Source organism: Neoarius graeffei, chromosome 8 (assembly GCF_027579695.1).
Source record: "Neoarius graeffei isolate fNeoGra1 chromosome 8, fNeoGra1.pri, whole genome shotgun sequence".
NCBI lineage: Eukaryota > Metazoa > Chordata > Actinopteri > Siluriformes > Ariidae > Neoarius > Neoarius graeffei.
The window spans coordinates 56971575-56999530 of NC_083576.1; the positions used below are offsets into that span (position 1 = coordinate 56971575).

General features: G+C 43.1%; 2 protein-coding genes across 2 annotated transcripts in view; one reads left to right on the plus strand and one right to left on the minus strand.

Moving 5' to 3' along the window:
* The window catches only part of fnta (farnesyltransferase, CAAX box, alpha), a 31126-nt gene extending 24070 nt beyond the window's left edge, over positions 1-7056 (minus strand). The window contains exons 1-2 of the mRNA XM_060927887.1: positions 6843-7056; positions 1378-1463 (exon numbers count right to left, since the gene is read on the minus strand). Of these exons, the coding sequence (XP_060783870.1) occupies positions 1378-1463; positions 6843-6976 (220 nt within the window). The 5' untranslated portion in view covers positions 6977-7056. The remainder of the gene's footprint in view (positions 1-1377; positions 1464-6842) is intronic.
* A 1749-nt stretch (positions 7057-8805) lies between these two features.
* Positions 8806-27913, plus strand: lrp2bp (LRP2 binding protein). The gene is given in 7 exon segments (XM_060926724.1): positions 8806-8956; positions 9876-9976; positions 10210-10323; positions 18677-18810; positions 18903-19008; positions 19286-19509; positions 27730-27913. Coding segments are annotated over 7 exon segments (1014 nt in total).
* Positions 27914-27956: the final 43 nt, after the last annotated feature.

Below are 27956 nucleotides of genomic sequence, written 5' to 3' on the forward strand. Positions count from 1 at the left end.
AAAGAACAGGGATCTATCAAAGTCTGATCTTCACAACACGTTTGTGGAAGTGTATCATGGCAAGAACAAAGGAGATTTCTGAGGACCTCAGAAAAAGCATTGTTGATGCTCAGCAGGCTGGAAAAGGTTAAAAAACCATCTCTAAAGAGTTTGAACTCCACCAATCCACAGTCAGACAGATTGTGTACAAAAGGAGGAAATTCAAGACCATTGTTACCCTCCTCAGGAGTGGTCGACCAACAAAGATCACTCCAAGAGCAAGGCGTGTAATAGTCGGCAAGGTCACAAAGGACCCCAGGGTAACTTCTAAGCAACTGAAGGCCTCTCTCACATTGGCTAATGTTAATGTTCATAAGTCCACCATCAGGAGAACACTGAACAACAATGGTGTGCATGGCAGGGTTGAAAGGAGAAAGCCACTACTCTCCAAAAAGAACATTGCTGCTCGTCTGCAGTTTGCTAAAGATCATATGGACAAGCCAGAAGGCTGTTGGAAAAATGTTTTGTGGACAGAGGAGACCAAAATAGAACTTTTTGGTTTAAATGAGAAGCGTTATGTTTGGAGAAAGGAAAACACTGCATTCCAGCATAAGAACCTGATCCCATCTGTGAAACATGGTGGTGGTAGGATCATAGTTTGGGCCTGTTTTGCTGCATCTGGGCCAGGACGGCTTGCCATCATCAATGGAACAATGAATTCTGAATTATACCAGCGAATTCTAAAGGAAAATGTCAGGACATCTGTCCATGAACTGAATCTCGAGAGAAGGTGGGTCATGCAGCAAGACAACGACCCTAAGCACACAAGTCGTTCTACCAAAGAATGGGTAAAGAAGAATAAAGTTAATGTTTTGGAATGGCTAAGTCAAAGTCCTGACCTTAATCCAATCAAAATGTTGTGGAAGGACCTGAAGCGAGCAGTTCATGTGCGGAAACCCACCAACATCCCAGAGTTGAAGCTGTTCTGTACGGAGGAATGGGCTAAAATTCCTCCAAGCCGGTGTGAAGGACTGATCGACAGTTCCCGGAAACGTTTAGTTGCAATTATTGCTGCACAAGGGGGTCACACCAGATACTGAAAGCAAAGGTTCACATACTTTTGCCACTCACAGATATGTAATATTGGATCATTTTCCTCAATAAATAAATGACCAAGTACAAGATTGTAGTCTCATTTGTTTAACTGGGTTCTCTTTATCTACTTTTAGGACTTTTGTGAAAACCTGATGTTGTTTTAGGTCATATTTATGCAGAAATATAGAAGATTCTAAAGGGTTCACGAACTTTCAAGCACCACTGTACTTTATTCTTTATTTATTCATGTGTATATATGCGTGTGTGTGTGTTTACAAAATTAACAAGCTAAATTTCACTCACATCTTTCTGAATATGCAATTTTTACCACAGGATTGGGCCCATCATCCTGAGGAACAGGCTCCAGATCTGCCCAATCTTTCCTGTCCCTTAAATTAAAAAAAAAAAAAATCAGGCTCAGGTAAAAAAGCTTGTGCTTTAAATGTGTATGAATACTACACTGCTGAAAAAATAGGTACAACCCTGATTCTAAAAAAGTTGGGACGCTGTGTAAAATGTAAATAAAAACAGAATGCAACGATTTGCAAATCCTTTCCGACTTGTCTTCACCTGAATACAATAGAAAGACAAGATAGTTAATGTTCAAACTGATTAACGTTGTTTTTTTGTAAATATGCACCTCATTCTGAATTTGATACCTGCAACATGTTCCAAAAAAAGTTGGGACAGGGGCATGTTTACCACTGTGTTACATCATCTTTTCTTTTAACAACACTCGGTAATTGTTTGGGAATTGAGGACACCACTTGTTGAAGTTTGGAACATGAAATTCTTTCCCATTCTTGCATGGTATAAGACTTCAGTTGCTCAGCAGTCCAGGATCTCCGTTGTTGTTGTATGCTTTGCTTCAGAACACGCCACACATTTTCAATGGGAGGCAGGCCAGTTTAGCACCTCCACTCTTACTATGAAGCCACACTGTTGTAAGATGTGCAGAATATGGCTTGGCATTGTCTTGCAAGAATAAGCAGGGACATCCATGAAAAAGACATCATCTGGATGGCAGCATATGCTGCTCCAAAACCTGTATATGGGTCCGTCTCAGAAACTGGTCTCTCATTTGGGACATTATGGTCAAAAAATAAATTCTCATTTTAATATTTTTTCTGCATTTACCTAACACTCAGTGTTTCTTTTGTCATGTTTAATAAGAATAAAGATAGCATCTTGCTTTATCTGGTCTCCACTGTGGAATTTTTTTTTAATTACAATTCAAATGCTTTTGTAAAATTGATTTACATATAAAATAACTACATCATGAAGAATTAAAGCCTCTCCTTCACAGATGAGTGAAAATATTGAATAAATTTCCTCTTTTTGATTGCTTGGGTTAAAAATGCCAAGTTATGATGACTGAATTGATTATTCATTTAAATATGAATAATATGATACATTTTGGGTATTTGATATGGCGAAATAGGACACAATGGAAAAATCAAGAACACACCGGAAAGATGAGAATAACAGTGGTGGTAAAAGAACAGTGACTGTACCGGCTGAAAGTCGCGCGGGTCTCTGCTGCGGCGCGCGAGCAACAGGACATCACTACTGCACCGGACGGAGCGCGGGGCGGGGCAAAATGACTGGCCATGGATTCTATCAAAAGTTCGATCCAAATTGACCATGGTTGCAAAATATTGGCCAAAAATATGCAAACTACGAAATATGAAAGTAAGATGAGAAAGAAACATTCTATTGCCTTATACTGCAAGACTAAAACAAAGTAAAACTGTCAAAACTCACCTTTTCAGTGATAACGTTCTAACAGATCACCCGCGTAACAGAAAGACCGCAAATGGAAGCACGATCAACTAACTTTTGAAGTGGAAAATTCCATTCTACACATGCAAATTGTTAATGTGTGTCCTTCCCCGCACACAAATAACACGCTACGGTAAAAAAAATAGACCACAACTCATTTTATAGCTCAGAAATTCATACAAGACCAGCTACCATCTTAACATATTCTGTAAGAAACATATTCTATACCTAACTTTCAGCTTTCGTTTTAAAAAACAAAATCGCAGATTTATAACTAAATTTTTATATGGTGCAGTGATTTTAATGGCCCTTTTCCACTACCCTTTTTCAGCTCGCTTCAGCTCACTTCAGCCCGACACGGCTCGCGTTTCGACTACCAAAGAACAGCACGACTCAGCTCACTTCAGCCCTGCTTAGCCCCTAAACTCGCACCGTTTTGGAGTGGGGCTGAAGCGAGCCAAACCGAGCCGAGTGAGGCTGGGGGCGTGAGCAGACACTCCCCTGTGCACTGATTGGTGAGGAGGAGTGTCCTCACATGCCCACACACGCCCCGCGAGCACACTGAGATCTGTAAACACCGTAAACCCGGAAGAAGGAGAATTACGAATTACGAGAATTTCTGAAGCCTTATGCGCCTCACCTCATCTATACGCTCTTGCCAGTATCTGTTGGCGTTGTCGGTGACAACAAGCCACAGCACCAAGACCAGCAACACTAACGACTCCATGTCCTCCATGTTTATTGTTTACTATTCGGGTTGTGAGACTACCGCTTAAAAGCTCACTGATGTCACTGTTTGCGCCGCTTAACGACATCACGTGACGTCCACCCGCTTTCGCTAACTCCACCCAATGTGTCCACCCACTTCCAGCCAGCACGGTTCAGCGCGGTTGTAGTCGAAATGCAACTTCAATAGCCCCGCTCAGCTCGACTCAGCCCAACTCGGCACGGCACGGCTCAGCCCAACTCAGCCGCGTTTGTAGTGGAAAAGCGGCATAAGTTACGACTTTTGGTGAGGTAGTGACCTTGACCCTGAGGCTTTCCGTTTAGATAAAAAAAAACCACACGATCGTATTGGTTTTGCGGAAAATGGAGTTACAACGGTGATCAAATATTTTGCATGATGTTTTATTACGGTTATGATTATTCTGTGAGCGCGCCAATCCTTAGGTGTATAAAGTTACAACTTAAAATACAATTAGTGATAACTGTAGACTTTTCAGTGGACTACAACCTTTTTAAGGGAACGCGATGCAGTCAACCATTTATTATGTCCCAGATCAAGCCGTCATTTTTCCACAAATTTGCAGAACTTTTGCCAAATTCTGAATATTCACATCAAAGATTTAATTTTATCTGTATTATTTCTTTCATCATTTTATTTCAAATTAAAACCAACATCACTGTTCAAAACCGTATAGTTTATTGACTGAGTATATTTAGTGGGGTACCCCCACACAGTACCCAGTTTCTGAGACAGACCCATATACCTTTCAGCATTAATGGTGCCTTCACAGATGAGCAAGTTACCCATGCCATGTGCACTAACACCTCCGACCAAATACCGTCACAGATGCTGGCTTTTGAACTTAGTGCTGATAATCTGCATGGTCCTTTTCCTCTTTAGCCTAGAAGACACAAAGTTCATGATTTCCAATAACAATTCCAATTGTGGACTCGTCAGACAATACACTTTTCCACTTTGCGTCAGTCCGTTTCAAACAAACTCGGGGCCCAGAGAATTTTGGTAGCGTTTCTGGATGTTCTTGAGATATGCTTTTTCCTTTGCATAGTAGATGCTGCGATAAACTGTGTTTACCAGTAATGGTTTTCTGGAGTGTTCCCGAGCCCATGTATCCTTTATGCAATCATGTCGGCTTTTAATGCAGTGCTGGCTGAGGGATCAAAGGTCATGGATGTTCCATGTCGGGTTTCGGCCCTTATCTGCAGAGATTTCTCTGAAACTTTTGACGATATTATGGATTGTCGATGGTGAAATCTCTAAATTCTTTGTTGGACTACTTATAAAGGTTTCTTCTTAAAAAAAAAAAAAAGTGGGCGGCACGGTGGTGGAGTGGTTAGCACAGTTGCCTCACAGCAAGAAGGTTCTGGGTTCGAGCCCAGTGGCTGATGAGGGCCTTTCTGTGTGGAGTTTGCATGTTCTCCCCATGTCTGTGTGGGTTTCCTCCCGGTGCTCCGGTTTCCCCCACAGTCCAAAGACATGCACTTAGGTTAACGTGGGGCGGCCTTGGGCTGAAGTGCCCTTGAAGGTACTTAACCCCTGACTGCTCCCCGGGCGTTGTAGTGTGTCCGTGTGTGTTCACTGCTTCAGATGGGTTAAATGCAGAGGATGAATTTCACTCTGCTTGAAGTGTGCATGTGACAAATAAAGGTTTCTTCTTCTACTCATGCAGTTTTTCATAAAGTGGTGAACCTTGCCCCATCCGTGTTTGTGAATGGCTGAACCTTTCCAATTACCAAGTTTACCTGTAGAATGTTCCAAACAGGTGGTTTTTTGGGCATTCTGCAACTTTCCCAGTCTTTTGCTGATCCTGTCCCAAATTTTTTGGAACATGAATTCAGAATGAGTGTACAGTATATTTACTAAGAAGAGGAGGAAGAAGAACTTCAACAGTAAATATATTGTCTTTGTATTGTATTTAATTGAATACAAGTTGAAAAGCATGTGTAAATCATTGCATTCTGTTTTTATTTACGTTTCACAGCGTCCCAACTTATTTTCCTTTGTGTGTTTGTTTGGAATAGGGGGGGTTGTTTGGAATGGGGGGGTTGTTTGGAATAGGGGGGGTGTACGGAATAGGGGGGGTGTACGGAATAGGGGGGGGTGTACGGAATAGGGGGTTGTTTGGAATAGGGGGGGTGTACGGAATAGGGGGTTGTTTGGAATGGGGGGGTGTACGGAATAGGGGGTTGTTTGGAATGGGGGGGGTGTTTGGAATAGGGGGTTGTTTGGAATGGGGGGGGTTGTTTGGAATGGGGGGGTGTACGGAATAGGGGGTTGTTTGGAATAGGGGGTTGTTTGGAATAGGGGGTTGTACGGAATGGGGGGGTTGTTTGGAATAGGGGGGGTGTACGGAATGGGGGGGTTGTTTGGAATGGGGGGGTTGTTTGGAATGGGGGGGTTGTTTGGAATAGGGGGGGGTTTGGAATAGGGGGGGGTTTGGAATGGGGGGGTGTACGGAATGGGGGGGTTGTTTGGAATAGGGGGGGTTGTTTGGAATAGGGGGTTGTTTGGAATGGGGGGGTGTACGGAATAGGGGGGGGTTTGGAATAGGGGGGGGTTTGGAATAGGGGGGGTGTACGGAATGGGGGGGTTGTTTGGAATAGGGGGGTGTACGGAATAGGGGGGTGTACGGAATAGAGGGTTGTTTGGAATAGGGGGGGTTGTTTGGAATGGGGGGGTGTACGGAATAGGGGGTTGTTTGGAATGGGGGGGGTTTGGAATAGGGGGGGGTGTACGGAATGGGGGGGGTTGTACATCTCTGTCAGGCCGGCAGAAAGGAAACGGTTTCTGAATTCCTAATCCAAGTGCTAGATAGACAAGTTACTTGGAAAAATATATATCACAACAATAAGGCAATTATAAAAGAACTAATATAATGGTCAGGGAATTAGGAAGCTAGAAAACTTACTAGCTGGCTAAGCGGTATCTGGTCAGAACCGGCTGGGCTGTGATGTGATGTACAGCAGTGGAACAAGCAAGCTAGCAGCCGAGTGTTCAAAAGAACTGACTGTAAATAACCGGCTAATCAGCTCTGCTAGTTTCAGAAACCGCTCGAATGACCCTTTTAAACAAAACCCAATATGATAATCTCATACCTAACATTTTCCCAGGAAATACAGTAATCACTGAATGATTCACAGCGAATCAGGTGAACTTCATAAAGCCCTAAGCGACTACAAGAACTTCAGCAGCTAGCTATGCTAACCAGCTAGCAAAGCAGCCACTCAGCTGCAGTATTTACCTGTAAAACACATATCCGCCGTTCAGAGACTCTTCCACATCCATGTTTAAGTCTTCTTCCACATTTCCATAGTTTGCCATCACCTCCCTGACCGCATCTGACACAGCATTAGACATTTCCTCAACTGATGCCATTCTGAATTCAAGTTAACTCGCTAGCTCTTCGAAATGGACCAGAGGTTCGCTGAGCCTGGCAGCACTGTGAACTCAGACACGACTGCCGAGGGCGAGTTCACACAAAGTCAAAATAAGTGTCCGCCTCTGGCATTATTCAGTCTGATGCTGTTGGATATATAGAGATTAACTTTGAATAGAAACTTGTGAAGGTATGTCGCAAATAATGTGAGCGAAATGAAATAAAATTACGCAAGTTATTGTTAATAATAATAATAATAATAATAATAATAATAATAATAATTGGAGCCTGAATTTCATTTGAGGCTGTTTGTTTTCTTGGTAAGATGTTTCCCTACTCTTCGTTATTTCTCTAACTCCAGCTAAATACAGTACATAAGAAGAAGTTGTTTTGTATTTCCTGAAGGAAATACTAGTCCATGCAAAGCAAATAAATAAATAGATAAATAAATATTGTATAATAAAAACAGAGAGTTTAAGAGATATTTAATGTAGGCAGAGAGAGAGAGAGAGAGAGAAGAAGCAGAAGAGAAATTGCAAGCTGATCAATACAAACACTGGGAAAGAGAAATAAATAAAGAAAACAGATAGATAAACCAAATGAGTGAGTGAAGAGAGAGAGAGAGAGAGAGATTAAAGAAATGGAGAAGTTACATATTAAGATAGAAAGAAATAAAGAAACAGACATGGGGAGGGGTCTGCAGAGTATTGACACTGAAATTAAGAGATGAGGAAGCTGAAAATATAAATGAAGAGATAGATAGATAGATAGATAGATAGATAGATAGATAGATAGATAGATAGATAGATAGATAGCTGGCTGGCCTGTGTCATTTACAAGTCCCATTTAACAAAATTTGAAAGAAGTTTCTACATTAAGAAACGGTTAGAAGAAAAATTAGTAGTAGTAATAAGTAGTTTTTTTATTTCCTGAAGGAAATACTAGTCCATGCAAGGGAAAAAAAATGTAAAAAAAATATTGTATAATAAAAACAGAGAGTTGAAGAGATATTTAATGTAAGCAGAGAGAGGAGAAGAAGAAGAAGAAGAAGAGGAAGAAGAGAGATTGCAAGCTGATAAATACAAACATTGGGAACATTGGGAAAGAGAAATAAATAAAGAAAATAGATAGATAAACCGAATGAGTGAGTGAGTGAAGAGAGAGAGAGAGATTAAAGAAATGGAGAAGTTACATATTAAGATAGAAAGAAATAAAGAAACAGACATGGGGAGGGGTCTGCAGAGTATTGACACTGAAATTAAGAGATGGGAAAGTTGAAGATATAAATGAAGAGATAGATAGATAGATAGATAGATAGATAGATAGATAGATAGATAGATAGATAGATAGATAGATGGCCTGTGTCATTTACAAGACCCATTTAACAAAATTTGAAAGAAGTTTCTACATTAAGAAAGGGTTAGAAGAAAAATTAGTAGTAATAGTAATAATAATATGTGTTTAGGAGTGCAGTGGGAATACTAGGGGAAAACTATTGAAGGAGTTTGTCATGGAGCACGTGTTTAGTGTTTTGTCCCAAAGGTAAACACAAGAGCTTGAGTTTTATTTACAGTGTGGCAACAGTTTGGGTGTTGGGGGAATGAGTTTATCCGACTAGATCTTTAAAATCTAATGGTAGTAATTGTCTTCAACAACCACTGAACACTGGATATAAATCAATGCCAGAGCATCACTAAGCAACTGGTTGTCAAGGAGATGGTTGTACTCAGCGGTCAACTACTAAAACCAGGAGTAAGCACAACTAATCATCAGGTTTATCTACTTTAATCGACGTATTAACATCTCTAATCTTTGTTACTGTGTTAAAATGCTGTCCGTCCTTTACGGAGTGATGGATTGCTCCGACCAGAGTGCTCACAAGATCCAAAACCTGCAGAAAATCAGAACAGGCAAACTGCTCGAGGCTATTTTCAGTGTTTATGAGAACCATGAGGTGTTGAAAGCTGATGGGAATTCAGGTAGCCTTGAGCACACTAAGTATTAGCTACTTGATTGCTATTTGCATGTGCATTAAAATGTACATGCATTAATGTGGTTTATTATTAGGTATGTGCTGAAAGAGCTGACATGTTAATCAGTACGTGTAAAACAGGTACATTTATTCTTCTTTAAGACACATTTAGAATTTTTTTTTTAATTTGATCAATTTTATCAGCAATCACAAAGTCCTTTTATTATGTCCTAGTCTACCTTCTAGTTCATGCCATGTTTTATTTTGCATAGCTCCTATACTTCTTTTTTTTCTCTTTTGTTTATACCCCCTTTTTTGCCACTTGATGTGCCTGGACCACAATGGAAATAAGTGTTTACACTTTATTGTGCTATCCATGTATTTTAATGTGCACTATACTTGTATTTTGTACATTATTTACTCAATAAACTCATCATCATCATAAAGTCACATGATCATCCATGTGACGAGTGGTTGTAAAGAGGGTTGGGGGTTACTGACATTTTAGAGATCTCCACATGCACAAATTCTGTTTAAAAAAAAGTAAATAAGAGCTCGTGCATTAGTAGTATTCTTCCCTTACAATTTAGTAAGTCAATGATTTTTTATTGTCATTTCAACCATATACAGTTGGTACAGTATACAGTTAAAACAAAACAACGTTTCTCCAGGACCATGGCGCTACATGAAACATCACAGGACTACAAATCTACATATAACGACATAAAGTGCATGTGTGCAAACATTGCAGACTATAAACTACACAAACAACATAAAGTGCAAGCAAAATTAACATTTGCTTAACATATTCTATTCTAATATAGTCTCCGAGGAATGCCTGGGAAGACATTTAGGACATGTCTTTATTGTAAGATGGTTTCTCTAATCGATGCTGGAAATGTCTAACATGTGAATGGATTTTAAAGCAGAACGCCAGGTCGAGAAGGCTGAGAAGCTGCTGAAGAGCAAGGGTGAGGCAGGAGACACACAGGCCAGCTTCCTGTTAGGACAGCTCTACTAAGAGGAGGTAATAATAATTCCATTGCTCCATGTTTGTGAGACTCAGTGATGTTAGATGCAGATGGGCAGTGAGAGATCGCTGAGTGGGAGGGGTGCGGTGGGTATATGGATTACATTAATGGATTTTTTTTAGGGCGTTTGCTTTTTCCAAGATAATCACAGGCCACCAAAATCGAATTACCAGTCTGTGCTCAACATCCTGATTTATGTCAATTTGTGATCATTCATCTTATGCGGCAGGGTCACTATACAGAAGCTGAGGCTGTATTTGATGAGATTAAAGATAGAGAACTTCATGCTCTCTACCAGCTGGCTGTTAAGTACAATGATGGATTTGGTACCACAGCAGACCCTGTGAGTTTCGTTTGAATGATGCTGTCCCACAGGATTCAGAAGTAGAGTTACAATAAAGGTAGTGGAATCATTCCTAGCTCCTACTTCCTCTATAATCTCACCATAACAAGAGATCTCTGAACTCCTGAAAGAGAAGTATACTCTATCCTGTCCTTAATTAGATGTGTATTTGATGTTATAGGAAAATAATCATGCAATTACCTCTCCTAAGCTGATTATTTTCCTCTAACAGCATCTTCCAAAAGTGTTTTGTTCCTCTAACACCACATCAGTTTCCCAATGACTATTACATTTATTTATTGAATAAAGAAGCACATGTTATCGTTTTTTAATTTATAATGACATTTAATATTAGGGAACATCATGTGAGACATCATGTTACATCAAGTAATTGGGGAGGCTGAGAGTCTGAGAGTCTCGACTCCTGGCCGGCCAAGCTCCCTACGGGGATGACTAGCTTGCATCCGTACAGGGTGTGAAGGGGGAGACCCTGTTTCAGTCCCAGGAGCAAGTGGCTTCAGCCCCTGGTTATATTTGGCTTGGGTTAACTGCCCAAGTTATCTTATTTTGTTGTTACTTTGCAATTAAGGAAAGCCTCGAAACGGACTGATTACATGTTGATGACCTTTGCAAATATGGACTATGATTTTGGAATTGTGATTGAACTTATGATACTACTAATGATTCTGTCACTTACCTGTGGTGACATCCACCCAAACCCAGGCCCTCATCAAAATAACTTTATTGCTTGTCTCACAAATATCAGAGGCCTACGAACCAATTAGGACTACCTGGAACATGACCTACTTTCAACACAGCCTCATATTTTCTGTGTGTCTGAAACTTTCTTAAACAGTAAGATAGACGATGAGCTACTTGTTGTACCAGGTTATTCCTTTTTCAGACGGGACAGATCCAATGATTCTGGTTGGGGCGGGTTTGTAGTATATTACAGTGATGTCATTACCACTACAAGATCAACTGACTTTGAGCACCCATGTGATGAATTGATTTGTCTGAAACTACTCCTTCCAGGTCGTACGATTTTCATGTTTTGTGCCTAACAATGAGCAATACCGGACAATGTGCAATATAAAGTGCAATATCTCTCCTGCTGCCCCCTCCCCTTTTTTCCCCTCCTCCTCTCTCTCCCCCCTTCCTCTCTTTCCCATATCTTATGCTTTTTATATTTGTATATGTAAATACTTTATTTTAATTTATCTAGAAGTTTTCTGTATTTCTTTTCTCTGTTTGTCTGTAATGATACTGCTGAAATCTTAATTTCCCTGAGGGAACCTTCCCAAAGGGATCAATAAAGTTTTATCTAATCTAATCTATCTCTAATCTAATCTCATCTCATCTCATCTCATCTAATCTAATCTAATCTAATCTCATCTAATCTAATCTAATCTAATCTAATCTAATCTATAGACTGCCATCAGATGATGACTCTGTGTATGATATCATATCTGAGAATATCTCATCTCATTGTTCTTGGGGATCTCAATGCCCACCATGAAGACTGGCTAGGTAGCAAAAACACTGATGTGCATGGAGAATGTGCATATGAATTTGCAATACTCAACAACTTCCACCAACTTGTTGACGGACCTACCAGGTTTGGTAACGATGGCAACTGTTCCAAACTGGATCTCTTCCTTACTACTTCCCCAGACAACCATCTTGTCACCATTAGCGCTCCTCTTGGCTCCTCTGACCACTGTGTGGTATCCTCTGTGGCTCATTACAAACTACCAACACAGAGCAAACCCGGCAAACGCAAAATTTGGAACTATGACAAAGCTGACTGGGATGGCAAACGATCATACCTGGCTGAAATCAAGTGGTCCTTTCTTTTGAAAGGGCAAAGTGCAAATGAAGCATGGGCTTGTGTTAAGGAGAACATTACTGGACTTTTTCATTCCCTCCAAAACTACTAAACATCCATACTCTGATAAACCCTGGTTTAATGACGAGTGCAAACTAGCAGTCCAAAGGAAACAATGCATTCAAAAACTGGCAAAATGATCATACGAAAGATTCCTGGGCTTTGCACATGGATTCTGAGTCTGAATGCCAGCCTACATTACGCCGTGCTTGCATGCAGTTTTCACAGCATCTAGAGCAGAATCTCAAACATGCAGACAACAAGCAGTGGTGGAAACTTGTCAAATCTGTGACTGACAGTAACAAAACCTCTTCTGTCCCTCAACTTGTAAGTGGTGGTCAAACTGTTAAAGTTAAAGTCCTTCCCGCACCGTGTGGCGCCGATCTCCGTTTCCGCAGCCCTCGGCCTCTCGCCTATCACATAACTAGGGTTACAGTGGGGGGTTAGTCCTCTGGTAACCACGAGAGTTTAACTCCCCACTCGCATCTGTATTGCAGCATGCCTTGCCAGATGGTAGTAGGTACCATTTTTATGATGGTCTTTGGTATGTCCCGACCGTGACTAGAACTCACGATCGAGAGGTGGACACGCTACCACTAGGCCACTAGCCGGTGGTGGTCAAACTGTAAGTGAGGCGAAAGACAAGGCTGAGTTGTTGAATAGGACCTTTGCTGCTAACACTCACTTCAATGACAATGGCAAGAGTCCTCCAAAGTTATTACCAAAAACCAATGCAATTCTTTCCACCATTAAATTTTGGCCTCAAACTGTACTGCAGAAACTCTGTAGTCTGGACACCTCCAAGGCCAATGGCCCTGACGGGATCTCGGCAACAGTCCTTAAGAAGTGTGCTCCTGAGCTTGCTCCAGTACTTGCCAAACTTTTTCAGATTTCTTTTGACTCCAAGACAGTTCCCTCTGACTGGAAATCTGCCCATGTGATAGCAGTACCTAAAAAGGGAAATAAACACGATCCCTCCAACTACAGGCCTATTTCACTACTGCCTATAATATCTAAGGTTATGGAAAGCATTGTCTGTGACCACATTTGTAAACATCTTGACAAGCATCAGATGCTCTGTGATAGCCAGTATGGATTTCGTGAGAGGAGATTGACAATCGACATGCTTTCATACATTACTAATAGTTTGGGCGCTGTGTGAGATGGCTGCCTCTCCAGTAGCGCTGTAGATTTAGCTCTTTAAACCTCTTTTTTCCACCTTTTTTTTTTACTTTTTTGCTCTTCTTACGAAGACATAGTGTGTTTTACTATATAACATGGATATATTTAACTTTAACATGCAACCAGGAGCCAGTTTTCTCACTTATTTGAGAAAGGAGCTGCTGGCCCGGAAAACAATGGGATGAGCCAGGATACGACACCCCATCCCGGCGGAGCTGAGGAGGAAACGCAGGGGCTGCAAAGCTGGAGCTAAGCTAAAGGCTAGGCTAGCGGACAACCGGTGGCACTACAAACCATCCATTCCCTCCGTTATCATGGGGAATGTGAACTCGCTACCGAATAAAGTCGACGAGCTTTCTGCTCTGAACAACCAGCGGATTTACCGGGAGAGCAGCTTATTTATCTTTACGGAGACATGGCTAACACACCTTGTACCGGATGCTAACGTGGACCTGCGGGGATTCACTGCTGTGAGAGCCGACAGAGACACTAACACATGCGGGAAACGCAAAGGTGGGGGACTCATCATTTATGTTAACAACCGCTGGTGTAACCCGGGACATATCTCCGTAAAGACAGTTTTATGTCGCCCGGACTTGGAGCTGCTAGCCGTTAGCCTGCGGCCATATTATCTGCCGAGGGAGTTCAGTCATGTGATCACCATCTGTGTTTACATCCCTCCGAGGGCAGACGCAGCCACTGCATGTGAGAGGATTCACTCTGTCACAGCAAGGCTGCAGACACAGCACCCTGAGGCATTTATCATCATTTCTGGGGACTTTAATCATGCTACTTTGGACTCTACTTTGGCTGCTTTTTACCAGGCTGTGGATTGTCCAACAAGGAACAACAGGACAATTGACTTGCTGTATGCTAATGTGAGGGATGCATACAGAGCCACACCCCTCCCCCCACTAGGGAAGTCTGACAACAACCTGGTTCTTCTACAGCCGAAGTACATCCCCCTGGTTCAAAGGCAGCCTGCAACAACTAGCTCCATCAGGAGGTGGTCCCCTGAAATGGAAGACACCCTCAGAGACTGCTATGACATCATGGACTGGGATGTGCTGCTTAGCCCACACTGTGAGGACATAGAGGGGCTGACACATTGTCTGACAGATTACCTCAACTTCTATGCAGACGTGGTCTCCCCCGCTAAGACTGTACGGTGTTACCCTAATAACAAGCCATGGGTAACACAGGAAGTCAAAGCTGTCCTCAACAGGAAGAAGGCCGCCTTCAGGAGCAGGGATAGGGAGGCGATGAAAGCAGCACAGCAGGAGGTGAAACGCTGCATGAGGGAAGCTAAGGACAGCTACAGGAGAAAGGTGGAGCAGAAGCTGAAGGAGAACAGCATGAGGGAGGTCTGGGAAGGTGTGAAAACCATCACAGGCCACAATACAAAGACCAGAGTTGTGGAGGGGACAGTGAAGAGGGCGAACGAGTTGAATGACTTCTTTAATCGGTTCAACCAGCCCACGTCCCCCCCACCCTCTCCCTCACTGCAGCCATTTCTCCTTCTTCCCTCAACACACCTCCCCCCCAGTCATCACAGCAGCCCCCTCCTCCCCCTCCTCAACAGAGACTCCTCTATGCGTTACTGCAGACCAGGTCAGAGGTCAACTGAGGAAGCTTCACCCCAGGAAAGCAGCAGGCCCAGACAAGGTGCCTCCACGACTACTGAAGACCTGCGCTGCTGAACTGGTTGAACCACTCCAACACATCTTCAACCTCAGCCTGCAGCTGGGGAAAGTGCCAACCCTCTGGAAGACATCATGTATTGTTCCAGTTCCCCAAAAGAATTGGCCCAGCGAGCTGAACGACTTCCGACCGGTGGCACTCACTTCACATCTGATGAAGACGTTGGAGCGGCTCTTCCTCAGCCTCCTCAGACCCCAGGTACAACATGCCCAGGACTGTCTGCAGTTTGCATACCGGGCAGGTGTTGGTGTGGAAGACGCCATCCTCTACCTGCTACACTGAGCCCACTCGCATCTGGATAAGGGAAATGGCACAGTGAGGATCCTCTTCTTGGACTTCTCGAGTGCCTTCAACACCATCCAGCCCCTATTGCTTCAGGACAAACTAAACAGGATGCAAGTGGAACCCTGCCTGGTCACCTGGATCTCCAGCTACCTCACTGACAGGCCGCAGTACGTCTGGCTGAAGGACATCACATCTGACACTGTAATTAGCAGCACCGAAGCACCCCAGGGCATGGTGCTGGCCCCTCTTCTCTTCACCCTGTACACCGCGGACTTCTGCTACAGCTCGAAGCTGTGTCACATTCAGAAGTTTGCCGATGACACAGCCATCGTTGGGTGTATCAGTGACGACAGAGAGGAGGAGTATAGGAGCCTGGTGAGGGACTTTGCTGTGTGGTGCAACAGGAACCATCTGCAGCTCAACACTTCAAAGACCAAGGAGCTGGTCAATGACTTTGGGAGGTCCAGACCAAGGTCACGACCAGTTCTGATCGAGGGAGTCGAGGTGGAGGCTGTGGATTCCTACAAGTACCTCGGGCTGTGGCTGGACTGGACTTGCAACACCAACCACTTGTACAGGAAGGGACAGAGCAGGCTATACTTCCTTAGGAGGCTGCAGTCCTTTAACATCTGCAGGAAATGCCTGTGGATGTTCTATCAGTCTGTGGTCGCCAGTGTCCTGTTTTACACCGTGGTGTGCTGGGGGTTCAGCACATCCAAGAAGGACACATCCAGGCTGGACAAACTGATCAGGCGGGCCAGCTCTGTGGTTGGCATGAAGCTGGACTCTCTGGTAACGGTGGCAGAGAAAAGGTCTATGGACAAACTATTGAACATCATGGACAATGCCAGTCACCCTCTGCACACCGTCATCAGCAACCAGAGGAGCCTGTTCAGTGACAGAATGCTCCTTCCCAAGTGCAGGACGAACAGACTCAAAAACTCCTTTGTCCCTCATGCCATCAGACTGTACAACTCCTCTCTGGGGGGGAGGAGGGGTAACAGGAGGACAGAGGACGGGAAGGAGCAGTAGCCTAGCCTAACAATAAGCAATACTGGACAATGTGCAATATAATGTGCAATATAATGTGCAATATCTTTCCTGCTTCCCCCCACACACACACACACTTACCCTAACCCCACTTCTCCCCCCCTTCCTCTCTTCCCCATATCTTATTCTTTTTATATTTGTATATGTAAATACTTAATTTATTTTAATTTATCTAGAAATTTTTTCTCTATTTATTTTCTCTGTTTATCTGTAATGATGCTGCTGGAATCTTAATTTCCCTGAGGGAACCCGCCCAAAGGGATCAATAAAGTTTTATCTAATCTAATCTAATCTAATCTAATCTAATCTAATCTAATCTAATCTAATCTAATCTAATCTAATCTAATCTAATCTAATCTAATCTAATTAGTCAGTGGTGGAACAATGCCCTGGACTCTCAGAAAGAAATCAGAGTTCTTGCCCTCAACATCAAGAAAGCGTTTGATCGTGTATGGTACCGTGGTCTTTTGTCCAAATTAACTTTGTTCGGTATCCAAGGTGACCTACACGGCTGGATCTCATCCTTCTTAGCTGGTAGATGCCAATCAGTTGTACTTGACGGGTTTACCTCTTCATCAGTGCCCATATCTGCTGGAGTTCCCCAAGGCAGTGTTTTAGGGCCTTTGCTTTTTCTTATGTTAATTGATGTTCTTGCCTCACACTTGGAGAATGACCTTCACCTATTTGCTGATGACTCAACACTGCACATTGTCATAAAAAATCCAGGCGTAAGAAGCATTTGTGCTGACAGCCTACAGCGTGATCTTGACTCAGTTGAAAAGTGGGTTTCTGACTGGTGCATAACATTTAATGCAAGTCAAACTGAGGAGATGATCATAAGCAGAAAGCGGACTCAGAACCACCCTCCTCTTTATTTCATGAAAGAAGAGCTAAAGCCCACACAGAGTATAATTCTCCTTGGTGTAATCATTACCAACACACTGATTTGGACTCCGTACATCAAAGGCCTTGCCAAAAAGACTGCTAAGAGGTTACATATCCTCAGGTGCACCAGAAACCTCCTCCCTCTCCAGGCATGGATTACGGTCTGCAAGGCTTATATCCGCCCCCTTATGGAATATGCTTCTCCAATGTGGAGCGGAGCAGGCACAACAGCTCTAAAGCTACTGGACAGGCTTCAGAGGAAAGCTCTGGGCCTACTCAAAGTCAGTGACCCACAAAAGGCGGGCATCCTCCCACTGGAACATAGGAGGAAAGTTGCAATTGTCAGCACTTTCTACCACCACATCTTCCTGCAACCTTCTGTGGAGCTTTCAAAAATCTTGCCTGCTCAAGCACCTAGAGCACGAGTAACTCGAGCATCTACAAGTGGTCACCCATACCTTGTCAGTGTACCCAAATCTAACACCCAGCTCCATCTATCTTCGTATGTCCCTCAGGTAAGCAGATTGCGGAACTTGCTTCCAGCTTCTGTATTTCCCAACACTGTCACTGTGGACAGATTCAAGACTGCTATAAATGCACATTTCTTGAAGTCATTGTAGATACATGTATTTATATTGCTATTAAATGATAGTCAGATGACAATGTGATTGCGATGTAATTCATATTACTATAAATTCCTAGAGCTGCTTTTCATCTTTTAGATGGCATCACCAGGCTCAGAACTCAGATATAAAAAAAAAGTTATGTCCTGGTGGAAAATTTAATGACACTTCCATACACCAGAGAGTCCTTCCATAAATGTTAAACAAACATCTCCTACTATACCATATCGAGTTTATTGCTAGGCTTAGGATATGTGGAGTCCCTGTGAATTAGTTGTGAACTATAGAAATGATAATATGTACAATATTTCAGCCAGTAAAGTCAATAAATCGGTTATGACTTCATTTCTTTTCTAGAAGAAGAAAAGAAACCTTTATTCGTCACATACACACTTCAAGCACAGTGAAATTCATCCTCTGCATTTAACCCATCTGAAGCAGTGAACACACGCACACACTCGGAGCAGTGGGCAGCCACACCAAAGCACCCAGGGAGCAGTCAGGGGTCAGGTACCTTGCTCAAGGGCACCTCAGCCCAAGGCCGCCCCACGTCAACCTAACTGCATGTCTTTGGATTGTGGGGGAAACCGGAGGAAACCCACGCAGACACAGGGAGAACATGCAAACTCCACACAGAAAGGCCCTCGCCAGCCGCTGGGTTTGAACCCGGAACCTTCTTGCTGTGAGGCAACTGTGCTAACCACTACACCACCATTTTCTACCATAACATCCCATACAGAGCAAAGCAGTGGACTATATGAGAAGAATAGCTGAATGTGGCACACGTAGTGTCAAATATGCAGCTTTGTACAACCTGGGCAGAGCCTACCTGCAGGGTTATGGAGTGCAGGCTTCCAGAGAAGAGGCAGAGAGGTGAGTGTGATCAGAGCAGCTTCTGATCCATAATGAATAAGGAATCAATCAAAAAACCTTGAGTTCTGAGCAGGATCTCTCCATGCATGCAGGTACTGGCTCATCACAGCAGACAATGAAAACCTCACTGCCAGTGTGGAAGCTCAGTCTTCTCTTGGCTTGTTCTATTCCAGTCCTGAAATACAGGATCTCAAAAGGGTAGTGAAGCATTGACTATAACATTCATACTATAAAAAAATTATGCGTTTAGATAAAATGCTTTGTTGTAGAAGTAAGAACAACTGATGAAGCTTCGAAGTCCGATCCAGTTACCTTGACTTGGTGACAGAAATCCTTTATGCTTTGTAGCCTACTTTCTCTGGCTAAATCGGGATTCTTAAAAGTTTCAACAAAGCTAGATAAAATCCAAAGTATGATAGAAACAGTTTTCTTCCAGTAAAATATGTATAATAGTCTGATATTGTGTCTATCCTAGGCTTTCTATTGGCATTCTGAGCCTTGTGGTAATGGCAACCTGGAGTCCCAGGGGGCACTGGGGATCAAGTACCTATATGGATACGGTGTGTCTAAGGACCTGATGGCTGCTTTTTATTGCCTTACAGAGGCTGCAGCGAGGGGGAACATTTATGCCCAGGGTCATCTTGCAGCTTACTACTACCAGCACAAACTCTATACCAGAGCAGCACTTTTGGCTAAAAGGTACCACAAGTAAATAATCAAAGGACCATTCATTAAAGCTAGACGACCTTTCGATTTCATAAAATTGGTGAAATTTAGTTCCCTCAGAAATTTGATCATTGTGATCCATGTTTATTTCTGTAATATCTAAAAAAAACAAAAACAGGCCATTATGTGGCTGGAAGGTTATTTAATTTGAGGGGATTCCCTCGCAAATAATGTGCATGAAATCGCTCGCTTCGCAAAGTCAATCAGACAGAGGAAGTCCGTGTGCACATGTGCAGGTTTACTTGCTTCTTTTTCTTCTTCTCTTGGATTTTATGGTAGCTGGCATGCACAGTGTTGCATTATTGTCATCTACAGGTTTACCTTGACCATGCACTGACGGTTACATCATTCTGTCGCTAAATGAATAGCTGATCACACCAGGGTGCTCAGTGACCACTGATATTTATTAGTTTGGTCCTGCATTTCCTTTCCTTTGTATATAACATAACGTCTTTTCTTCTCGCTTTCCGTTACTATAGTTGGTCTTTCACATTTCATTTGCACACTCATGTCCTCCATTTTAGAATAGAATAGAATGCCTTTATTGTCACTATACCCATGTACAATGAGATTAAAAGCAACTCCAATAACAGTGCAAACAGCGTGTAGGGGGGGGAATAAAAAAATAAATAATAATAAATAAATAAATAAATAAATAAAAAGAAAAAAGTGAGGGTGTAAGGTGCACAGTCCTGAGGCATATGTGTTGTGTTTCACATTATGGAGTGAGATATTGCACATTATAAGTATTGCACAAGAGAGTCATATTCTAAAGTATTGCACATTATAAATTATTTCACGAAGAGAGTCACATTATAAAATAAAGTATTGCACAGGGGGGTTAGACTATAAAGTCAGAGCATATTCGACTTCAGGGTGGTTATGGCTTTTGGAAAGAAGCTGTTTTTGAATCTATTTGTTTTTGTCCTGATGCACCTGTAGCGCCTCCCTGAGGGCAACAGGTCAAACAGATCAAAGCCAGGGTGGGAGTTGTCCTTGATAATGTTCTTAGCTCTGCTAAGGCAGCAGGAGGTGTAAATGTCCATCAGGGAGGGGAGAGGGCAGCCAATGATCTTCTGTGCTGCCTTTACTACTCTCTGGAGCCTCTCCCTGTCTGCAGCAGTGCAGCTCCCGTACCATACTGTGATACAGTACGTCAGCAGGCTCTCGATGGATGAGCGGTAGAAGGTCAGCAGCAGGTTGGAGCTCAGGTTGTGCTTCCTGAGGACTCTCAGGAAATGTAGCCGCTGCTGAGCCTTCTTAATGACTGCTGTAATGTTCTCTGACCAGGAGATGTCGGCGGAGATGAGGACGCCGAGAAACCGGAAGGTGTGGACCCTCTCCACATACTTGTTGTTTATGTAAAGGGGGGCTAGGTTGGTGCTGTGCTTCCTGAAGTCAACGATAAGCTCTTTGGTTTTCTTGATGTTCAGAGCGAGGTTATTCTCTGAACACCAGGCTGCCAACTTCAGGACCTCCTCCCTGTAGGCTGCCTTGTCTCCCTTTGAGATGAGTCCGACCACTGTGGTGTCGTCAGCAAACTTGATGATAAGGTTGTTGTTGTGGGTCAAATCTACAGTCGTGGGTGTAGAGGCAGTACAGGAGGGGGCTCAGCACACAGCCCTGTGGAGAGCCGGTGCTTAACGTGCGGGTGGAGGAGAAGTGGGGGCCAAGTCTCAGAGTCTGGGGCCGGTTGGTAAGAAAGTCCTTTATCCATGCACATGTGAGGGGGGGGAGGCCGAGAGTGTCCAGTTTACTGATAAGGATGTCCGGGATTGTGTTGAAAGCTGAACTGTAATCCACAAAAAGTATGCGGACGTAGCTCTGCTGCTGCTCCAGGTGGTTCAGCGCAGAGTGGAGAGCTATGGCGATAATGTCCTCTGTGGATCTATTCGCGCGATATACGAACTGGTAGGGGTTGAAGTCTGGGGGGAGGTGGTCCTTGATGTGCTGAAGAACTAGTCTCTCGAAGCACTTCATGATTACTGGGGTGAGGGCCACAGGACGGTAATCATTCAGGCTGGTGACGGGAGACTTCTTCGGCACTGGGATTATTGTAGCTGATTTTAGGCAGGGCGGGATGACTGCCTGAGCCAGGGAGAGGTTAAAGATCCTGGTGAAGGTAGGGGTGAGCTGGTGGGCGCATGCTCTGAGCACTTTACCAGGTACACCATCTGGGCCGGCAGCTTTCTTGGGGTTCACTGTCAGGAGCACCCATCTGACATCATGCTCCTGTACAGTGAATGGAGTGGTGTAGGAACTGTGTGGTGGTGGGGGCAGGGCTGGAGCAGATGAGTGCTGCTGAGATGTTTCAAAGCGAGCAAAGAAGCAATTTAGCTCCTCTGCCAGCGGCGCACTCCAGTCTCCAGTTGATGCATCACAGTCTCTGAAGTTTGTGAAGTCTTGCATGCCCCGCCACACCTCCCGTGTGTTGTTGCTGGACAGATGGGACTCTATACGCAGCCTATGGTCCGCCTTTGCTTTATTTATTCCTCTTTTCAGATCAGCTCGAGCGGCTCTGTACAGAGCTCTATCACCTGACCTGAAGGCAGCGTCACGAGCCCTAAGGAGTGAGCAGACCTGGCTGGTCATCCAGGGTTTCTGGTTTGGGAAGACCCGGATGTTTTTATCCACCGTCACATTCCCGATGCAGAACTTGATATCGTCCAGCACCGTTCCTGTGAATGTCTCCAGCTCCTGGTGTTCAAATAAGTCCCAGTCTGTCTGTTTAAAGCAGTCCTGTAGTTTGGAGAGTGCATTGTTAGTCCAGGTTGTGATAGTCCTTGTGGTGGGCCTGGCTCTGCGTCTGAGGGGAGTGTAGGCTGGGGAGAGCAGGAGGGAAAGAGGGTCTGACTGACCGAGGTGGGGGAGGGGTATGGCTCTGTATGCGTGCTTGATGTTGGAGTAAACATGATCCAGAGTGTTCTCCCCTCTAGTGGAACACTTAACATGTTGGTAAAACTTCGGCAGTACAGTCTTTAAGTTGGCCTTATTAAGGTCTCCTGTAATTATGTGAACACCATCGGGGTGGGCTCGCTGCTGTTTGTTAACGGTGTTCAGCAGGAGAGAGAGTGCTGTGTTTACACAGGCGTCAGGTGGAATATACACAGCTGTGACAATCACCACAGTTAGCTCTCTCGGTAGAAAAAAAGGCCGGCATCTTACAGACATGTACTCGAGGTCTGGGGAACAGTGTTTGTCTATTATTGTTCTGTTGTTACACCAATTATCATGCATGTAAATACAGAGCCCCCCTCCTCTGCTCTTACCAGAGTCCTCGGTCCTGTCCCAGCGGAGCAGATTGCGACCTGCTAGCTGCAAGCTAGCATCGGGCATTTCCAGATGAAGCCAGGTTTCTGTGATAATTAAAACACAGCAGTCACGAACATAGCGATTTCCAGCGAGTTGTAATTCCAAGTCATCCATTTTATGCACCAGGGATCTAGCATTGGAGAGATACAGGCTCGGTAGAGGTGGCTTGTGTGGTTGTCTTCTTAGCCTTAGCATAGAACCGGACCTGTGGCCACGCTTCTGCTTCCTCTCCCTCTTCTGTCTGCGTTGCCTCCTAGACCCGACAACAATCCACGGAGAGCCCGGCGGTCTCGCTATGTCATCTGGGATGTTATGCATGAAGTGAAAGTCGCTCAAAACAGATATCTGGTGTTGGTCACCGATGGCTAAAAGTGTCTGGCGGGTGTACTGGATGTTCGCAGAACCGATGGTGCACAAACAAGCAAGAAAGAAATACAAAAACAAACAAAAAAAGAGCACTGAAAAGGAGAGCTGTAAGCCGCTGCAACCACGCGCGCCGCCATCTTGACCTGTTTCAAATTTGTATCCCACAATGCCCTACGCAAATGGGGAAAGCCCACCACGTGATGCATGACGTAGTATCTTGAATTGGGTCATGGTGAAGCAGGAAAAAATAGCGGAGAATTTAGGGCCACGTGGCCCTAAATTCATTAATTGTTCTATTTAAAAAATATATATGTATACTAAAATTGGAAGTCTGTGATTTGAATTCAGTAACTTTCAGTCCATTAAACAAAAATAATTGGGTGTCGGGGAAAATTCTTTTTATTTGGAAAATCTGAAAGGTGGTCTAGCTTTAAGTGGGCATAGAAACGTATTCAGGTAGACTTGCAGCATGTCATTAGTGAAGGATGCCAGACAAATTCAGATAGAGAGAAAATTGTTTGCATGCAAGTCAAGTAAGTCTCTACAGGATACTGATCCTTCACTTGAATAAATTTGGAAGAAAATTTTAACTCTGGTGTCTAGTAGTAAGAGTATCACAATTACTTATATTTGAATGAATCATTATTGTTATTTTTGGTTTCCCCCAAGTAAGGAATAAAACATAATGGGGCATGCTATTATAGGAAAAATAATCAACATCTTGGTGATGTGATGGTGTGAGGGTCAGGACACTCCCTCCTCTTACAGCACAGCAATTTGCCAATGCTAACAGCTTCTTAATTATGATGCAAAGAATGACGCATTGATACCTTTTATCTATTTATTGATACATTTAATGTTGTTAGCTTCTGCTAACACAGTCTCTCATTACTATTTCTCTTTTCATGTCTTCATCTTGGGGCGGCACAGTGGTGTAGTGGTTAGCGCTGTCGGCTCACAGCAAGAAGGTCCGGGTTCGAGCCCCGTGGCCGGCAAGGGCCTTTCTGTGTGGAGTTTACATGTTCTCCCCGTGTCTGCATGGGTTTCCTCCAGGTGCTCCGGTTTCCCCCACAGTCCAAAGACATGCAGGTTAGGTTAACTGGTGACTCTAAATTGACTGTAGATGTGAGTGTGAATGGTTGTCTGTGTTTGCCTGTGATGACCTGGTGACTTGTCCAGGGTGTGCTCCGCCTTTCGCCCGTAGTCAGCTGGGATAGGCTCCAGCTTGCCTGCGACCCTGTAGAACAGGATAAAGCGGCTAGAGATAATGAGATGAGATGTCTTCATCTTGAAGTTAAAGAGGTTCCTTTACACTTAAATGTGTTTCTTGAGCCATAAACTAAATTATTCTGTCCACATTCACTGGACCGGAATCGATCATTGCGATTGGCTACTCTATTACTAGGCTATCAGCTCATATACCATGAGTAGAGAAAAACAAAATGGCGGACCGTGTTGCTGAACCAACCAAGGATGAAATAAAAACTCTACTTGAAAACAAAACCCCAAAAAATACAAAAAAAAAGCAACAAAATATGGAAAAAAAGTATTTGATGGTAAGAACGTATCTTTTTAAAAAAATTTTCAAGAATTATTATTATAGCATTTTTCACAAATTGCTACTGTCATTTTGCTGGTTTGTTTACATTCTAAGCGGAACTCATTTTGTTGGACGTTTTATGCAAAGTTTTTATTTATCGATTTTGCAAAATATAAAAATGTTCTCTTTCTCAAAATCCAGTGAATGTAGTTATAATAAAACAGTTTCAATCACGTCGTACATGGCTTATAGCCAACTCGGTGCTATTAGCTCATGTACGACTCGATATCATGGAATAGCTGTTAAAATATATGACTGGACTGTGATGAAACACATCAATGCTGGTGTTAATATTGGCAAAATGACCATTTTTATAAAAATTTGCATTTTATGGGTTGAAAATGCCCCAAAACGCTATTTGCTGGTTAAAATCATCCTGAACCTTGCAAGGCTGATGTTGACATTGAGTCAACTGTTTGGCTCTTCTCTACGTCATTAATTTTTTTATTAGAAAGAAAAAAAAAAGAATGTCAATGCCCTTGTCACTGGCGGCCAAGGCTCATTGATTCGCACGGGGCACAAAGGCTAGCCCATATGGTCCAATCCCACAGAAGAGCTACTGTAGCACAAACTGCTGAAAAAGTTAATGCTGGCTAAAACAGAAAGGTGTCAGCATTAATTTTTTCAGCAGTTTGTGCTACAGTAGCTCTTCTGTGGGATTGAACCATATGGGCTAGCCTTCGATGCCTATGACCCTGTCACTGGTTCACCGGTTGTCCTTCCTTGGACCACTTTTGGTAGGTACTAACCACTGAATACCAGGAACACCCCAAAAGATGTGCCATTTTGGAGATGATCAGACCCAGTCACCAAGCCATCACAATTTAGCCCTTGTCAAAGTCGCTTAGATCTTTACGCTTGCCCATTTTTCCTGCTTCCAACACATCAACTTGGAGAACTGACTGTTCTCTTGTTGCCTAATAAATCTCACCCCTTGATAGATGCCATTGTAACAACATCATCAATGTAATTCACTTTACCAGTGAGTGGTTTTAATGTTATGGCTGATCGGTGTACATTTCATGAATACGTCATATGGAGAAGCAGTTATAGATGCTTACCTACGACAGGGCTTGAATTTTACTGTTACTATGCGTATTGGTGATAAATAGAGACTCAGAACAAAGAAGGATTTGTAGCAGATGATGTATACCTTAAAGTTATGATAATTTAACCATTCATGTTTTATGCTTATCATTCAGTTATTTACAGTGGTGCTTGAAAGTTTGTGAACCCTTTAGAATTTTCTATATTTCTGCATAAATATGACCTAAAACATCATCAGATTTTCACACGAGTCCAAAAAGTAGATAAAGAGAACCCAGTTAAACAAATGAGACAAAAATATTATACTTGGTCATTTATTTATTGAGGAAAATGATCCAATATTACATATGTGAGTGGCAAAAGTATGTGAACCTTTGCTTTCAGTATCTGGTGTGACCCCCTTGTGTAGCAATAACTGCAACTAAACATTTCCGGTAACTGTTGATCAGTCCTGCACACCGGCTTGGAGGAATTTTAGCCCATTCCTCCATACAGAACAGCTTCAACTCTGGGATGTTGGTGGGTTTCCTCGCATGAACTGCTCGCTTCAGGTCCTTCCACAACATTTCGATTGGATTAAGGTCAGGACTTTGACTTGGCCATTCCAAAACATTAACTTTCTTCTTCTTTAACCATTCTTTGGTAGAACGACTTGTGTGCTTAGGGTTGTTGTCTTGCTGCATGACCCACCTTCTCTCGAGATTCAGTTCATGGACAGATGTCCCGACATTTTCCTTTAGAATTTGCTGGTATAATTCAGCATCCATTGTTCCATCAAGGATGGCAAGCCATCCTGGCCCAGATGTAGCAAAACAGGCCCAAACCATGATACTACCACCACCATGTTTCACAGATGGGATAAGGTTCTTATGCTGGAATGCAGTGTTTTCCTTTTTCCAAACATAATGCTTCTCATTTAAACCAAAAAGTTCTATTTTGATCTCATCTGTCCACAAAACATTTTTCCAATAGCCTTCTGGCTTGTCCACGTGGTCTTTAGCAAACTGCAGACGAGCAGCAGTGTTCTTTTTGGAGAGCAGTGGCTTTCTCCTTGCAACCCTGCCATGCACACCATTGTTGTTCAGTGTTCTTCTAATGGTGGACTCATGAACATTAGCCAATGTGAGAGAGGCCTTCAGTTGCTTAGAAGTTACCCTTTGTGACCTCGCTGACTATTACACGCCTTGCTCTTGGAGTGATCTTTGTTGGTCGAGCACTCCTGGGGAGGGTAACAATGGTCTTGAATTTCCTCCATTTGTACACAATCTGTCTGACTGTGGATTGGTGGAGTCCAAATTCTTTAGAGATGGTTTTGTAACCTTTTCCAGCCTGCTGAGCATCAACAACGCTTTTTCTGAGGTCCTCAGAAATCTCCTTTGTTCATGCCATGATGTACTTCCACAAACATGTGTTGTGAAGATCAGACTTTGATAGATCCCTGTTCTTTAAATAAAACAGGGTGCCCACTCACACCTGATTGTCATCCCACTGATTAAAAACACCTGACTCTAATTTCACCTTCAAATTAACTGCTAATCCTAGAGATTCACATACTTTTGCCACTCACAGATATGGAATATTGGATCATTTTCCTCAATAAATAAACGACCAAGTATAATATTTTTGTCTCATTTGTTTAACTGGGTTCTCTTTATCTACTTTTAGGACTTGTATGAAAATCCGATGTTGTTTTAGGTCATAGTTATGCAGAAATATAGAAAATTCTAAAGGGTTCACAAACTTTCAAGCACCACTGTATCTTAAAGCATGGTGTATATAGTTATGAGACTGAGGGATACAAGTCAGAACACAGACAAGTGATGGGAATTAAAGTAGTTAAAGGAACAGTGAATGCTTTTGCATTGCAGGGTGTGCAAATATGAAGACGTTAGTGCTGTAGCGCATTTCATAGGCTGCGACCCCGAGTATATTTCTAAAGGCATAACTATAGGTCTGTTCTACTACGCTGGCTGCCTCCAACTCAGCCGAGGAGTAGCACAGAACAGCACTATTACACGGGTCAGCCACAATCAGATGTACCTACTTGTTTGAGATCATGTAACACTATGTAACAGCCTTCTATTTATGTTTATTA